A 15,654-nucleotide genomic window follows, 5' to 3' on the forward strand; every position below is an offset into this window, starting at 1 on the left:
CTAGGTTCATAATAAATATCATTACTGAAGCTTCAACCTTTTGGAGCTAATGATATGACCTCTCTCTTTTTCTGCAAAGAAGGACATGATTGTCGTTGTTGGATCATTTGGCTGGAAAGAGCTGTTGCTGCCGAAGAAAATTGAGTGCAGAAGCAACCAAAGCTGAAGGAAACAATACCTAAACTCAAAGCCATTAATGATATCGCTCAGGCAAACCTTTAACGATCAAATATTAGTTAGGATTTGTATCCTACGTTTCACGCGACAATGACAATCAGCACTTCACCTTTTTGTTTGAAATGATTGCTGTAATGTCGTATTATTATCAGAGAGAGAGAGAGAGAGAGAGAGAGAGAGAGAGAGTATAGTCTTAAATTTCATGGAATAATTACTACACGCAACAAAGCCTTTGCTTTCGATGAGAAGGACGTGCCATAGAGGTAGCTTCTTCTCGGATGAGAAGCCACAACCAAAAGAGGTACTGTTATTGAATCAAAGAACTAAAACTCTCTAATCGCAGAACTTAATGGCTGCCAAATCTGAGACTGGCAACATCTTCTGTGTCTCTGAGGTTGATCTAAGCACCATCATCATCTTTAAGGTCTAGAGATGATCCATTTACACAATCTAACTCCAATACTGCTCATTTTACTGAAAGATTATACACTAATCAAATAGCCAATAACTGAAGCAACCAAGGAACAACTACATCACTTCTTCTGTTGGTGATTGCTTTAGATCTTCTTTTAGGGACTCATTTCAGCTGCAACATGTAGTTCTGTCAAGTCATCTGAGTACACTGTACAGACAAAGTGTACTCCTGAGAGAAAAAGAAACATCTGTTTGCTAAAGCTTCTGTCTTCCTCGATGAGTGTCAAAACATCTGTCAGTTCTGTAATGATACTTAATCAAATGACAATGAGAAACAGAAACAGAAGCAACATAGTCCTCAAGGACAATTATTCATCATATTCTGTGACACCAACCCCAATCAGGCATCAACATGAACAGATCTGTGGCCATCACCCTATGAATGACTTGAGGTTTACAGAGATCCTATTTATGAGCTGTTAAATTTTTTTGAAAAAGTATATTTTGTAAGGGAAAAGTGATTCCTAAAAAGAGATTTGTTTTATATGCAATCTTTCTTTTTATTTGGCCAAATACCCTTTTAATTACAAGTAATTCTTTTATTTTGCCTTCCTCTCTGTTCCTTTTCTTCAAACTCTTCATTACATGCTCCAAAAATTGAGGTAAATATGCTAAAGTTTGCGGTCAATCCGATGCACATATGATTGAATAGAGAATGAAAAGTAATTACACTGTAAAATCAGTAGATGTTTATTTCCAACATAATTAAACAGCAACAAGAAAATTAAGAGATAAGTTGTCATCTTGCATATAGTTTAAGGATTATTTGTAAGGAAATGTTTAAAGAAGAAAATAAAATAAAATTTATTCTCTTGTGTAGACAAAATAATCCTAATATTTCATAATTCTAATCTGATTTCCTTTTCAATCTTAATGATACAAAAATAGGCTCATCCCTTATTGTCGGAACTCACAAGCGACTGCCAGCCCTTCCAAGATGACAAATCTCTCTCTCTCTCGCTCTCCCTCTAGTTGCGTTTAAGGACTGCTTTCTCTAGTTGTTCCTGAATTATTGTGGCTCACATGGTCAACCAGATGGAGATCGGACGACATGAATTCTGTCCAATAATTCTGGAGAAAAGAGGACACTGCACGCAATGCCATTTGTTGTGCCGGCAATGATGAAGGCCTTCGGACATAAGAAACGTTGGAGGAGTCCATCACAGGGTCACCATAATAATGGAGAACACTGAGGAATATGCCTAAGTTGAAGATGCTCAGAGAAGATGTGTTCTTGGCGACATGGAGCATATAATGGATACATCTCTTTACGAAGAAGACGAGGAGTTTAGTCGCAGTTCAGTGATCGATATCTCATTCATGAGAGGGGCGTCAATGGAAGCCTCCTAACAGCATAGGTTCCTGCACGGCACACTGCATTTGCCTTCCCTAATGCCTACATAGGCTTCGATCATCGTGATCATTAGCACTGTGGTAATGATACATAAACGACGACGCACTCCTCTAATCATGCTGAGGGAACCGGCCCCACCCGGCGCCCCACCTTTGTCGACGCGTGGCGGCCTCGCGTTGGCTGCCCGACTGCGCCCCCTCCAATAGATAGGGCATATCATCTTGTCTCTCTCTAATATGTTATGTTTCCCGCACACGCTCTCCTTCTTCCCCGAAACTCTCCGCCCAAAACCGGAGGCCTTCGATTCGATTCATCTCCCGATTCCGCTCTTTGATCGCTGTCTCCCGCCCACCGTTCGCCGCCCCAGTCATTCAAAGCCTTCCCACGACTTCATTCTCCGCCATACTCCCTTAAAAAGTCCCACCTTTCTCCCAACTGAGAAAGCAGAGCAGTCGACGGCCGTGAATTCGTACCACTCATAAAAAAAGCAGGGTGAAGAAAGTGCCAAAATATCTCCTTTTTCCAAGACGCGGATGCCAGGTTCATTCCTCTGGAATGTCGACAGAGGAGAGAGCAGTGGCTGGGTAACGTTCCCTCCTTTGCGACAGATACTTGTAGTACAAAACTTGGAAAACAGAGGAGGAGAACAGGGGAGGTGTAGCGAAGTCTCTGTTTTTGTTCCATGGTGATGCAAAGTTCGTGTCTTTAGTCGAGAACAGAAAAAGGAGTGGGAGGGGAGGAGATGAGAAGTGGAATGGGGAAGAAGGCGGAGGATGCGTGCAGAGAGGCGCGGAGCCTGGTGCTGGGCAAGTACGAGATGGGGCGGGTCCTGGGGAAGGGCACTTTCGCCAAGGTGTACCACGGCCGCGACTTCCGTACCGGCGAGAGCGTCGCCATTAAGGTCATAAACAAGGACCAGATCCGAGTGGAGGCCGGGATGATGGAGCAGATCAAGCGGGAGATTTCGGTGCTGCGCGTCGTCCGCCACCCTAACGTGGTGGAGCTCCGGGAGGTGATGGCCACCAAGACCCGCATCTTCGTCGTCATGGAGTACGTCCGCGGCGGCGAGCTGTTTGCGCGCGTCGTTCGGGGGCCACTCCCCGATGACCAGGCCCGCCGCTACTTCCGCCAGCTCATCTCCGCCGTCGGCTTCTGCCACAGCCGAGGCGTCTCCCATCGCGACCTCAAGCCCGAGAATGTCCTCCTCGACCACAATGGTGACCTCAAGGTCTCCGACTTCGGCTTCTCTGCGCTCCCGGAGCAGCTCCGCCACGACGGGCTTCTCCACACCCAGTGCGGTACTCCCGCCTACGTGGCGCCAGAGGTCCTCCGTCGCCAGGGATATGACGGCGCCAAGGCCGACATCTGGTCATGCGGGGTCATCCTTTACGTCCTCCTCGCCGGCTTCCTGCCCTTCCGAGACGGCAACTTGATGCGGATGTACCGCAGAGTGCTCAAGGCCGAGTACCAGATCCCGCCCTGGTTCTCTGGTGACGCTCGCCGCCTCGTGTCCCGCCTCCTCGTCGCCGACCCGGAGAAGCGCATCTCCATCGATGCCATCATGCATCACCCATGGTTCAACAAGGGCACGTACCGCAAGGATCCCAACCCCGTCCCTCCGCCGCAAGCGGAGGCGGCACCGGCGGAAGTTGAGGAGCAGAAACCGGGGACGCCTAGGTTCTACAACGCGTTCGAGCTCATCTCCTCCTTGTCATCCGGGTTCGACCTGTCGAGCTTGTTCGAGAACCGGCGGCCGGCGGGGACGGTGTTCACGTCGCGGTTGCCCGCAGCGACCATTCTGGAGCGACTGGAGAGGGTGGGACGGGGGTTGGGGTTCGCTGTAGAGAGGACGAAGCCGTTCAAGGTGAAGATGGAGAGGAAGAACGACGGGTGGAAGGGGCGGCTGGGGGTGACGGCAGAGGTGTTTGAGGTGGCGGCCGAGGTGGCAGTGGTGGAGTTCTCCAAGCTTTCAGGCGAAACCTCGGACTACAACAAGTTCTGCGAAGAGGACGTCCGCCCAGGGTTGAAGGACATCGTTTGGGCATGGCAGGGAGACCATGCCGGCGGCGCCACCAACGAAGATGGTGGTGAAGAGAAGCAATGATGCTTGAGGAGTCGCTGCGCCCTGCGCTCCGCCATCCATAATGGTCTAATCGCTACATGCTGTTGTAATTAACTAAAATAGTATGGTAATATTTGAGGTGGACGAGATATAATTTGTAGATTGTTTGTGTTTAGTGATGGAGAAATCGACATAGTTGTAAGATCACAACACGCCCAAGTTTTGGATTGTTCATAATATTTCAATCTTGTTTTCCTAAAAAGTGCTTTTTAATTCCTTCGATTGACTACCAAACTCGCTTTGCATTCAGCACACGACTCCAATCATACCATCTTCCGATACATCACAATTTCTAGTTTTTCTAATTAAGTATTAAAAAAATAAAAAATTAGAGTTGTATTAAATCAAATATAAAATATACGTCCGGTTATTTTTGGCTTCGAAGAAAATAATATTCTTGATAAAAAATATTATTATTTTATGATGATATTATGATAATTTTTTTATTTTTGTAGATATATGAAAAATACTCGAAACTAATCAAAATACTCAAAGATAAAAGTTCTTATCCAATTAAAATCATTATGTGCCTCGGAGTCCATTAGTGATCACGATATCGTATTGGGAAAAACTATTATAGCATAATAATTTTTTTTATCTTTACGTATCAAAATAAGTTTATTATCAAAATATTAACTTATTATTAAAAGTAAATATTAACTAGAGTAGCATAAACAGTATAATAATAAATCAGTTACAAAGTGATACAATAAAATTTTTATGTGAAAAACTTAATACGAAAAAAATCACGGAACTGTAGTCTACTTCAAACTTCCACTATCACTAATGATAATATGTCTATAGTAAGTATTCTATAGAATAATCAGATGATCACAATAACATGACATAGATTTTAGCTCAACATTAATATATCATCGTAATGAATTTCATGATCTTAACTAACAAGATGAATTTTATGAAAAAAAAATTTTAGATCTCAAATTTAGAAAGTAGGTATAGCATGTAAGTACTTTAGAAAGGATAAACCTTATATTACCGTTAAAATTGTAGAGCTTATTGGACGGATTCTTTACATAAATTTAAGTCAAAATCAATAAAATTTAGCAAAAGCATCAAAAGCTAACATTTTCAATCCTTTTTTCTCTACGTTGCTATTCTTAGCACCGATTGTTCGTTGCACTCATGCCTTCGGTATGGTATCCTCACTGTGCATGTCTCTATCAATTTTTTTTAATAAATCAGATTTGGACTGAATGGTCGGATCATCTCGTCGAAGCCCATATATGGGCTGGACCAACACATCCTTATCCCACACAGAGCTTTCGATGTATGATACGAGATGGACCAACCTCCTCGAATTCACGATTTGTAATCGTCGCACTAGAGCAAAACATAGTTTACGCTGCCATGTTAATTCCTTATACATTGGCCTACGGTAACCATAGGGAAAGATAACTGGGAACATCTAATATTATTTACCCTAACCTGTTCTTTCATCTTCTTTTCCATTCTCTTCTCCGAAACCTGTCCTCCGCACCTCGATGAACGCCGCTGCCACCACATTCGTATTTTGCCGACGAAGTCGCTTCGCCAAGTAAATCCTTTCTTCAGTCTCTCTCAAAACTTTGCATTGCTCGCGACACAATCTTATAAGAGTCTTCGTACGTGAATTCGACATTCTTATTTTTCGTCTGCCTATGATAGAACGAATCGATTAGGACCGAATCATCTTCTTCCTCCATGTTTGATAACCAAAATATGAGATAACAACACCCACCCCCTTTTTTTATTCTTTGCTTTATTTATTGATGTCTTCATGATATAAAAATCAATTTCTAAAATATTCCTGCTTCGTTGGTATCTTCACCCTCTTAATATTGTCGCCCATATGATTAAATATTGACCTTCTGTATATATTATAGATTACAAAATTATAACTACAGAAGACCAAATGAGATGCTTCAAATGTTTGCAGGTTGACAGCGATCCATATGCATGCCATGCAATACGAAAGACCTCGAGTCCTTCTTTATTTGCTTTCACTAATGGGCAAGAATCCACGTGTCTTTAGATGTTCGTCTTTCATGCATCCATTTAAGGAAACCACACGGTCAAAGAAAGCGTGGGTCCCATCTGCTGAGTGGACTTGCTATTAGTGGGTTGGCGGAAACCACAGCGAAGTTGACGAAGAGATGACTCGACAACCACCCACCACGCCACGCGGTGAGCGTCGTCATAAAGAAGATAAAACAGCAATGGTCGGGAGCTGCCAAAACATGCCTGCCTGCGGTGCGACCCTTTCTGGTTGTAAGCGTCGTTTTGGTCTCATGGAAGAAACTTCATCTGTTCTTTTTCTCTTTCCCTTTATTCTGTCCTGCCGACGGTAGGAAAAGACCGACTCGGTTGCTGAAAAGACAACCATTTCGTAGTAAAGAAGAAGATAGCAGCCAAAATCCAATCTGAATGGATTGCTTAGAAGCAATGCTCTCGGCCAAAAGCCAAAATCCTTTTGTAAACAAAGCTATTGTGAAACCTGCAACGAAAACGAAGAAAACGTAGGAGATGGTAACACTTAGCATGTTTACTTCACGTTCTCATGATTGTATCATGCGGAATTATGACAGCATGCATGCAGGAAGGCGAGGCAAGATAACATTATATATAATGACTCGAAACGACTGTCGCCAGTAAAGAATCTTTAGCTTCGTCACGACAGTCTGCAATCTTGTCTCGAGCGTGAAATAGTTGCAGGTTTCTAGAAGCATGGCAGCATCGAAGAAGGAAGCTAAAAGAAGACCGAGGAGAAGTGCATGCAAATTACACGCGGTCTTGTGGGTGGGTCGTGGTGACCGTGGTGAGTGGTAAGTGGTGGTGACGCAGGCTCGCTAGCGTCACCACACATGTAGGACTCACGTACGCCCAATCGGATCTGACGATGCGGTGAGTGGATTAAGCGCGACAGCATCGGATGTCCATTTAGGATTTGAAAGGATCCTACCTTGACTTGACTTAACCTCAAGACCTAAAACTAGACCTACATGCACTCGTTTCTGTCCTTAGAACCCGATGTGCCTTCTTCTTCTCGTTAAGTTTCTTGGCATCACCACTCAGAACCTTTGCTCAACGGTTAGCGTCGAAATCAATCGTCGATTCATGCCGTTGGTTCGAATTGACTTGATCTAATTCTCCAAGGTTGTCAGAATTGAATCTTTAGTCTCACTCGACGAATTCCTCGGCCTACAAAATTAGCATTGAGAAAATAGGTGATTACTCTAATGTTGAAATTAAAGTATGAGTTAAATTTTTTAAAAAGAGAAAATTTCCTATACTTATAGAGTGAAAAAAATTTAGATTAAAAAATATTTTAAATAATATAATAATCATAGGGTAAATATATTCGAGGTATATGAGTTTGAAAAATCTAATCCGCATAAGAAAAAAATTATCACTATGGGAGGTATAAAGGAAAATATACTCAAGACACGTGAGTCGAAAACCTGACCATGGTAAAACACTATAATTCATCCTCTCCTATAGATGTATAAGAATTCAGGGATATACAATCTCCCTAAGTAAAACACTATATCATATGTGAATTTAAGTTCGGTGGGTTTTTACACATCAATCTTCGTATGATGATGAAATTTTTTTATGAAAACCTAGGGTTTTTATTTTCTATTTGCTCGTATGAATTAGGGGCTAAGGCAGACGGTTATAGGCTATCCCCCTCTTGTCACTCGCATGGATAAAATGTTAAGCTGAGGTTGTTAAAAGTTATTTCCTTCTAGGATATTTCATAAAATATTTTATCCTTTTATAATCAGATATAAAAGCTCATTTTTAACACAATAAAAGGAGATTATTTTTTTGATCACTCACATCTATACTCACCTACTTGAGAATTATCTTTCTATAACAATATCAATCGCATCGAATCTTATGTCTTGATCTTTCACTATTATGTGAACCTAAACTACAAACGATGCAAGAGATGAGAATTCCAAATAAAGTGTGTAAAGTAGGTACGATTTCCTATTAGGGATGAAAATAATTCGTGTGTGCAATAATACTTTAAGATTATTATTATATATATTTGTTAAAAGAAATCGTATCATAATAATTAAATAACTATGATTACAATAAGATTACGGCCCTCCCAATATCCCATGGGTCATTCTATAACCATTTCCAATCCACTTTTCTACCACCCCACATGTTCGCAACGCCACCAATCAGCTAACAAAGCAACAGAGAGTTTATATAATTTTTTTGTTGTTGACTTCAATATCATTTATTATTTAATAAAAAAATATTTATTTCAATCATAACTCGACATATAATTCTCTCCGTTATTAAACATAGGATGAATGACATACGATTGAGCATTCGATACCCTCTCGATCTTGATCTGAAGATTTGTTACCACTAAAATCGAATCACATCACATAAGTCAAGCTTTTCTTCACATCAGCAGCACTAACACGTGAAATCACAGCTTCTATTTGTATCGACCAACGTGGTTTGAATTCCTTTGTTCCAACGAAGAAGCCCGGTAACATGATCGATGACATCTAGAGATGACGTACATCGTCCTTCTTCCTCGCTTGCTTCGCCTGAAGTTCCTGTGCCGGTCGCTGATACCAAACCAAAGTCTTCTTCCTTGGTTTCCTCGTAGGAATGCCATCATCTTCTTTATAAGAAGAAGACTCCACATCCGATCTCCCAACTTCATTCGGTTTGGCTCCCCATAAGTCCAAATGGGTTCGGACTGGATTCATCAGTCCTCTCCTGGCCTCGACCTCCGCGTCGGCCCTCGTCGGTCTCCCGACCAAGCTCCGGTGAGTTTAAGCTCCGGTAATTTGTTCTTTGTGATTACTGCTTTTGTGTACTCTCCTCAAACACAACCGTGGATGTGATGATGCCTTGGAGCACAGGCTGGAGTTCTAGAAGCCATGCTGAATCAGATAAGCGAAGAGAACAGGAGGCTTACCGAGATGGTCAGCGACATGTACACGAACCATAGCGCTCTCCGCCGACGGTTGTCTTATCTCGCAAGCGTATCTCCATGTGAGAAGGGATCAGCCTCGTCGAAGAGGAAGAGGGTCGACTGCCAGAAGCACGCTGCATCCGATGACGAACATGGGTGCAAAAGATCGAGAGAAGATGCCATGACCAAGACGTCGAAGGTTTATGTGCGAACCGACCCGTCCGATCCGAGCTTGGTGAGTTCGATCGATCTGTGAGCAAAGGACAGCACGGAATTGGTTTCACGAGTGATTAGTGCTACAGGTGGTGATGGACGGGTACCAGTGGAGGAAGTACGGGCAGAAGGTGACCAGGGGCAACCCCTCCCCCAGAGCTTACTTCAGATGCTCCTTTGCTCCTTCATGCCCTGCGAAGAAGAAGGTGTGGAAAGATCACTGTGTTGAGGAAGCATCCACTGCAATCTGATGCACTAATCCCTGATTCTTCAGGTTCAAAGAAGCGCGGAAGACAAATCGCTGCTGGTGGCCACATACGAAGGTGTACACAACCACAAACACCCATCGCTGGATGAAGTCTATACGGTCAAGTGTCCATCGCACATCAACTCTTCTGCCCCGTCGATCGATCCGGTCGTCACGCGACAACCTGACGTCGATAGGGGTCTCGGAGAGATCGAATCGCCCAAGTTTGACAGAGCGCTGGTGGCGACGTTGACCAAAGACCCAAACTTCACTGCTGCTGTCGCCGCAGCAATATCCGAGAGAATCCTTCGAGACCCACCAGCTTAACACTGGGCATCGAGTGCGTAACGAAGGATGTTTATATATTTAAATTACTGATAACTTAATCCAAAAACTCTATCATTGTATCGAAGGATGTTTATATATTAAAATTTTATGGCTGCTCTTTTTTATAGTTCTTGCGCTAATCCCAATCATTTTGATTAGCGATGTCATGATCTAATCCAATCATGAGACGCATGCTTTTCTCCTAGTTAGTTTATCACCTGTGCTATTGTTCCTTGTCTCCGACCACACTCGCCTCCAACCCCACCACCACCCACGCTTGGAAGTTTGATTCCTGCAGTCACCCATCGACGTACAAAACGACAAGCTTCAAGTGAAATCAAAGAGCAATGCGGGCAGGCTGTAAAACAATGGCAGGAAGGAAAGAAAGCAAACATAATGCTGATACAGATCCAGGAAAGTAAAGGGTAAAAAAAGCTGATGGAAAGGAAAAGAAGCAGAAAAAGACGGAACTTTGAAGTGGACAGGTCGATGCATTCCCATTCCAGGCATATACGGGCGAGCAACTCCAAAAAGCATCCTTATTCTCTTGTGCTTTTTGCTTGACGTCGTCTTGAAGCATCGTCATTTTGGGTCTCTCTTCCTTCTCGTATTCATCTGTCTCGAGGGACGGAGGCTCAGTCCTTGCAGCGGGAGGGCCGTGAGACATCGGCGTCGCCGCCGCCGTTGGTGGACTGCACTGTCAGCGCGGACATGCTGGGCGATGAGGGTGCATCGCCAGCTGCATGCGGGGACGGGGCTGTGCGGCGGTTGAGATGGCTGAGACCGCCAGGAATGGGAGGCCGGGGATGGCAGGTGGCGGACGAGATCGCCGAGGCGAGGGAGATAGGCATGAGGCAAAGGCCCTTCCCTTGGAGGTACTGCATCGCCGACCCCATGTCCTTCTCCAACAGCTTCGCCACCTGGTTCTCCGCCGCCGTCAGGCCGTCGTCGGCCGCTGCTCCGTCAGCTCCTCCTCGTCCCGCCCCGGCCTGCCACCACGTACAGTCCTCAGGTCTATCTCATCATGACAATGATCGACTGCAACAATGGCTTTTTGCACGGATACAAGTCGAATACCTCCGATGACATATCAGCCACGAGCGGCGCAACCGCCGCTGCTCCGCCCAACCTGCTCATGCTCAGCACCTGCGTCTTACGGATGCATGCGGAGAATTAATATCAGCGGGAACGGAGTTCTACGTGCCATCACATTAACATACGCTGCCAAGTAATCAACGTAGCATATACTACTAGTATGACAAAGAGACCATGCATGCAGCAGTGGTCCCATGAATCACACGTCGGACCATGTGAAGTCATTAATGAAGCATCAGCCAATGGGAGTTCTTCGAGACCCACGTGTCGACCAGTCGGCCTCCTGATGCTTCTCACCATGTATTAAACGCAGGACTCGACTGTATCGAATCGTAGCAGGAGAAAGAGAGAGAGAGAGAGAGAGAGAGAGAGAGAGAGAGAGGCAATGCCTTCACTTGGAGCTGCAGGAACTTGACGTAGTCGATGATCTCGTCCAGCATCGACGCCTTGTCCGTCTGCAGTTGCAGTCAACACAGTGTTCAATACACAGCAAGCGAAGAAGTCAGTTTGCGACACATTTATTGTCCACTACCACTTCACAACACCAAAAACAATGCAAATGCTGTACTATAAAGTTCCACTGGGTAGAAAAGGCTATAAAACACTGCAAAAACATGGATATTCCATAGATATTCCTCCGATTCTATTACTTATCATGGCGATCCAACCTGAAGGGGTTATAAAGCAGGTCCTGATGTCTGTATAATCTTCATGATGTGTGTATATATATACAAGCTGTATCTTCTAATCTTCCGACGTTTCACGTTCAAAGCACATGAAGTGCTTTGGCAGATCGTAGTTGACATTGTTAGTTCGTTAAATCACTCTTATCATGTTTCATTTATGTGGTCAAAGTTAGGTAAGTGAACGAATTGATTCTAGTAAAGAAGGGAAGGAGAATAATGAAGGGGAAGGTGAGGAAGGAGAGGACCTTATTGGCGTTGGGCACCAACTCCTGCAGCGCTTTCATCCTCTCCGCGATCCTCTCCCTCCGAAGCTGTGTACGGATACGAACAAGAAAACAAACAGAGCATTAAAGATCAAAGTTTAGAACAGATAATCGAAGACGACTCCAAAGTTTGGAACGGAGTATTAAAGACGATTCCATTAGGGAACAGAAGAAAGAAAATTCGATGAAAGGTTCGATCTTTTTTCTACTTATTTGCAAGTAAATGAATGCCTCACTCTTTCGGCAATGCTATGTGGATCCGTCGCCTGCCCTCGCCTCGCCCTCACCCTGGGCCTGGGAGGTACCGCGCCCCCGCCGGTGGATGGTGAACCCGACGCTGCCGCAGGGACTTGGCCTCTACCGGCCGCTGCCGGCGGAGCTCCTCGGTGGTTCTGACACGTTTAGAGACTCGGTTAGTGCCGAAACGTTTGTACGAAAAAGAAAAAGGTATCCGTTTTTGTCCCCTCTGTTTAGGTTTACAGGAGATGGAAATGAGGGTTTTGGAACCTGGGGATGAGGGAAATGCTGGTGGTGGTTCGGCGCCTGAGCCGCTCGCTGCAGCGATTCCCCCAATCCGTTGTAGAGCGCCTCCGCTTCCTTCGATGAATAAAAAGGCGAATTTTTAGCAGAAAAGGAGGGTTTTTTCTCTCTCTTGATCGTAATTAATCGGAATAATAGACAAGAATCAGAACGAATGAACCGGAAAGCGTACCGTGGAATCAGAGGATTTGAAGGGCGCATCGACTTCCTCTCGAGATCTGTCGAAGAGAAGGCCGGAATCCCGCGACCCGCCGCTCCCGAGGGAGAGCGGCAACGGAAGGAACCCCCCCGAGTCACCGCCGCCTCCCGCCGGCGGCAGCCCCATCGACTGAAGGAGCAATTGCTGCTGGGGAGACGCGTGATGAGCGTAATGGTGGTGGTTGAGCTGGAGCAGCATCGACTTCCCCGTCGGCGGCGGGCTCCCTCCACCGGCGGCCTGGTGCTGCCGGAGCCTCGACGTGAGAAGCGACGCATCATCGTACCCTCCGAGCCCCATCTGCCAGGCGGGGGCGAGACCGGACATCATCTGATCGAGGAAGTCGTCGTGGTCGGCGCCTCCGCCGTTGTGAAGCTCCTGAAGCGCAATGTGAGCAGCGACGGCGGAAGCGGGGAGTCCGCCCACCGTCGCTTGCATCTCCTTGCTGCTCGGCTGCATCGCCTGCGTCGCCAACCCCAGGCGTGCGCTTAGGGTTTCCTCCCCTCACCTCACCTCCCCTCCCCTCCCCTCTGTGGTATCGTCTCTTTGCGTGAAGCAGCGGAAGGCGGCCACTTCGTCGTGCGTCGCACTTATAAACTCGCGGTCGAGTTAAACCCCAACTAAAACAACACTTAGAAGCCCCATAATAAACAGTTGGGATTAGGTGTTCTTAAACGCGATCGCAGCGATTAGCTCTCATTTTGGTCTCTTAATCTGTTGCCGCATCCATCGCAGGGAACGATACTAATCGAACACCAACATCCAACTGTACGATCTCACTACGATCCAACTGGTCTGCAGGATCCAACACAGCAGGATGTTGGATGTGTAATCGATAGGATCACAAGCAAGGATTGTACCGGCTGTAGAGTTGGTGTCTACAGATGTAGAGCCTCATCTTGTTGGTTTATTTCCACCTAGTATTTTTGATCTTTTAAAAGATCAAATTATCTTTTAACTTTTTCTTATTTAATATCACGTTCATCATCATCATCATCATCATCGTCTTTGTTATTTGTAGCCTCGTCTTTGCTTCCTTCTTGATATAACGATCAGGCCCTCACCTCCCCTCTCTCATTTATCCGTAACTATCAATTCGATGATGCCAAAATCCGATGATGGGAAGAATTCACGAAGTTGAGGGCTGTGAGACAAAGGTGACAGTCGATGAGGCAAAGTGAAAATATTATTTTAGAAATAAACCAAAAAGAGGATGCTATGTGAAAAAAAAAATAAAAAATTAGGTTTTTTTTATAGAAAATTTGCTCAAATGCACATCAAAATATATTTTGTTTATGATATGATACTACGATTTTTTTATTGTCTTTAAGCTAATGTGATGGACTGTTAAACAAATGCAGCCATATTGTAAGCTGTCACAGAAATGGGCAATCTAATAAGCTAATACAACTTGCTCTTGAAACCCACTGACAAAGTATAGTGGAAGGTAGAGGTGGTTTGAATTCCACAAAGGAGGAGGGGAATTATGTTATTGCAAGAACATCACAGTGTGCAACTTGGGCAGATGGTGGTGTTCTCCACCAACAAAGTGGAGTGTTCTCCAAGAATTAATTACTTGAGCTCCGTAACATTTTTATCAGATGAAGAGAAGAGAAAATTATTGTGAGCTGAAGTCGAAAAAGAGATGTAATCAAATACCATGGTGGGGATGTATAAAATTGCTAGTCAAAAGGAAGAGGGATCAAAGATATGGTGGCCACACAAAAGTCAAAATGCATAAAGAATCGAAAAGGACGACATGCTACAAAAGTGGTGTTTGATCTCATTGTGTATTGTTGCATCGAAGTGATTCCATGATTAATTTGTGCCGCTTCATGCGATGTCGTGTTCTCTGATTAATTTGTGGAGCTTATTCGCCATGCTCGCAAGCTTGGATAGGTTTTGTAGTGCTTCGCCAGAAGACAAAGCTCATGGCTTGGAAAAAGTTCAAAAGAGGCATAAGGGTGTATGTATAATAATACATTGGACGATCAACTAACTCGATGCTGCAACGAGATTTAGTGAGACAAACAAGGCTTAGAATGCAAAGAAGGCCAAGATTTCTTAGATCAAAAGTATTCTAAAGAGAAGCTTTCGGAAGGATGTCCAGCCATTCTTGTCTTTTATCGATCATGTATCTATCACCTTCCTTCTTTCTTTTATTTCGCTGCCTGACAACCATGTCTTTACAACACACCCACTCAATCCTATCAAGAAAAAGAAAAAGATGATCTTTTTTAGGCAATCTACGAGCATCGAATTCAATCGATTGCACCCAAAAGCCTGGGGTTGTAGGGCACTCACTCTCTCTCTCTCTCTCTCTCCCTCCCCGGAAAAGAAACCAGATCCCCACAGGTTCCATAGGATAAATCGATCTTATTAGGAACTTTTGTCAAGTGGGAGAAAAGTAAGGTGTGATGAGAGAGACAAATAGATCATGTGATCGAGGGCCATATTGATGCAGTGAGATGAGAAGTAGTAGAAAACATACATGAATGCATGTGTGTTCAAGTACTAACAAAGTTGTGCCCTACACAGCATTAGCAGACTAAAATAAGCACCATCATATTCCAACAAGACAGCAAGCTCGTCATCAACATTTAACCATCCCCCATCCTCCCATCCCTCAGGTTGCATAGCCAAAGGAATCTTATCATTAAAGACGGCGAGAGCTTTATACCAAATAGTGAAAGGTTGAGAATGATAATTGCGTAAAAAAAAACACTCGGAATGATGCTACCAAAACATCTACAGAGAATTAGCAACACAACATCTGAGGAAAAAAAACACCAACTTTATCCAGACTTCTTCATTTCTTAATACAAGCCCCATAACCAATCACAAAATAGAAGAAAAAATCACCTTAAAAACATTCTGGAGTAAAGACAAATCAATTGTGAAAGAAAACATGCTGAGTCAAAAGAAAAATAATAATAAAGAGTACATTTTATGAACGAGTTTTTTTCACTAACACATACTCACTTGATTATCGTATGTGGCCTTACAAAAGCC

General features: G+C 44.3%; 3 protein-coding genes across 3 annotated transcripts; 2 read left to right on the forward strand and 1 right to left on the reverse strand.

Moving 5' to 3' along the window:
• Positions 1-1,850: 1,850 nt before the first annotated feature.
• LOC135625613 (CBL-interacting serine/threonine-protein kinase 5-like) lies at positions 1,851-4,312 on the forward strand. Its single transcript, XM_065130645.1, has one exon. The coding sequence runs from the start codon at positions 2,748-2,750 to the stop codon at positions 4,107-4,109; it is 1,362 nt and encodes a 453-aa protein (XP_064986717.1). The 5' UTR covers positions 1,851-2,747; the 3' UTR covers positions 4,110-4,312.
• Positions 4,313-8,634: 4,322 nt separating this feature from the next.
• Positions 8,635-9,933, forward strand: LOC103969092 (WRKY transcription factor WRKY76). Its single transcript, XM_009382517.3, has 4 exons — positions 8,635-8,926; positions 9,023-9,310; positions 9,378-9,494; positions 9,563-9,933. Exons 1-4 carry the CDS (start codon positions 8,846-8,848, stop codon positions 9,860-9,862), a joined length of 786 nt encoding a protein of 261 aa, XP_009380792.2. The 5' UTR covers positions 8,635-8,845; the 3' UTR covers positions 9,863-9,933.
• Positions 9,934-10,218: 285 nt separating this feature from the next.
• LOC135625278 (bHLH transcription factor RHL1-like) lies at positions 10,219-13,149 on the reverse strand. The gene is made up of 6 exons (XM_065129842.1): positions 12,619-13,149; positions 12,414-12,503; positions 12,143-12,298; positions 11,889-11,954; positions 10,940-11,412; positions 10,219-10,851 (listed from the first exon to the last, which is right to left on the reverse strand). The coding sequence occupies exons 1-5, from the start codon at positions 13,099-13,101 to the stop codon at positions 11,251-11,253; spliced, it is 957 nt and encodes a 318-aa protein (XP_064985914.1). The 5' UTR covers positions 13,102-13,149; the 3' UTR covers positions 10,219-10,851; positions 10,940-11,250.
• Positions 13,150-15,654: the final 2,505 nt, after the last annotated feature.

Source organism: Musa acuminata, chromosome BXJ2-10, assembly GCF_036884655.1.
Source record: "Musa acuminata AAA Group cultivar baxijiao chromosome BXJ2-10, Cavendish_Baxijiao_AAA, whole genome shotgun sequence".
NCBI classification, from domain to species: domain Eukaryota; kingdom Viridiplantae; phylum Streptophyta; class Magnoliopsida; order Zingiberales; family Musaceae; genus Musa; species Musa acuminata.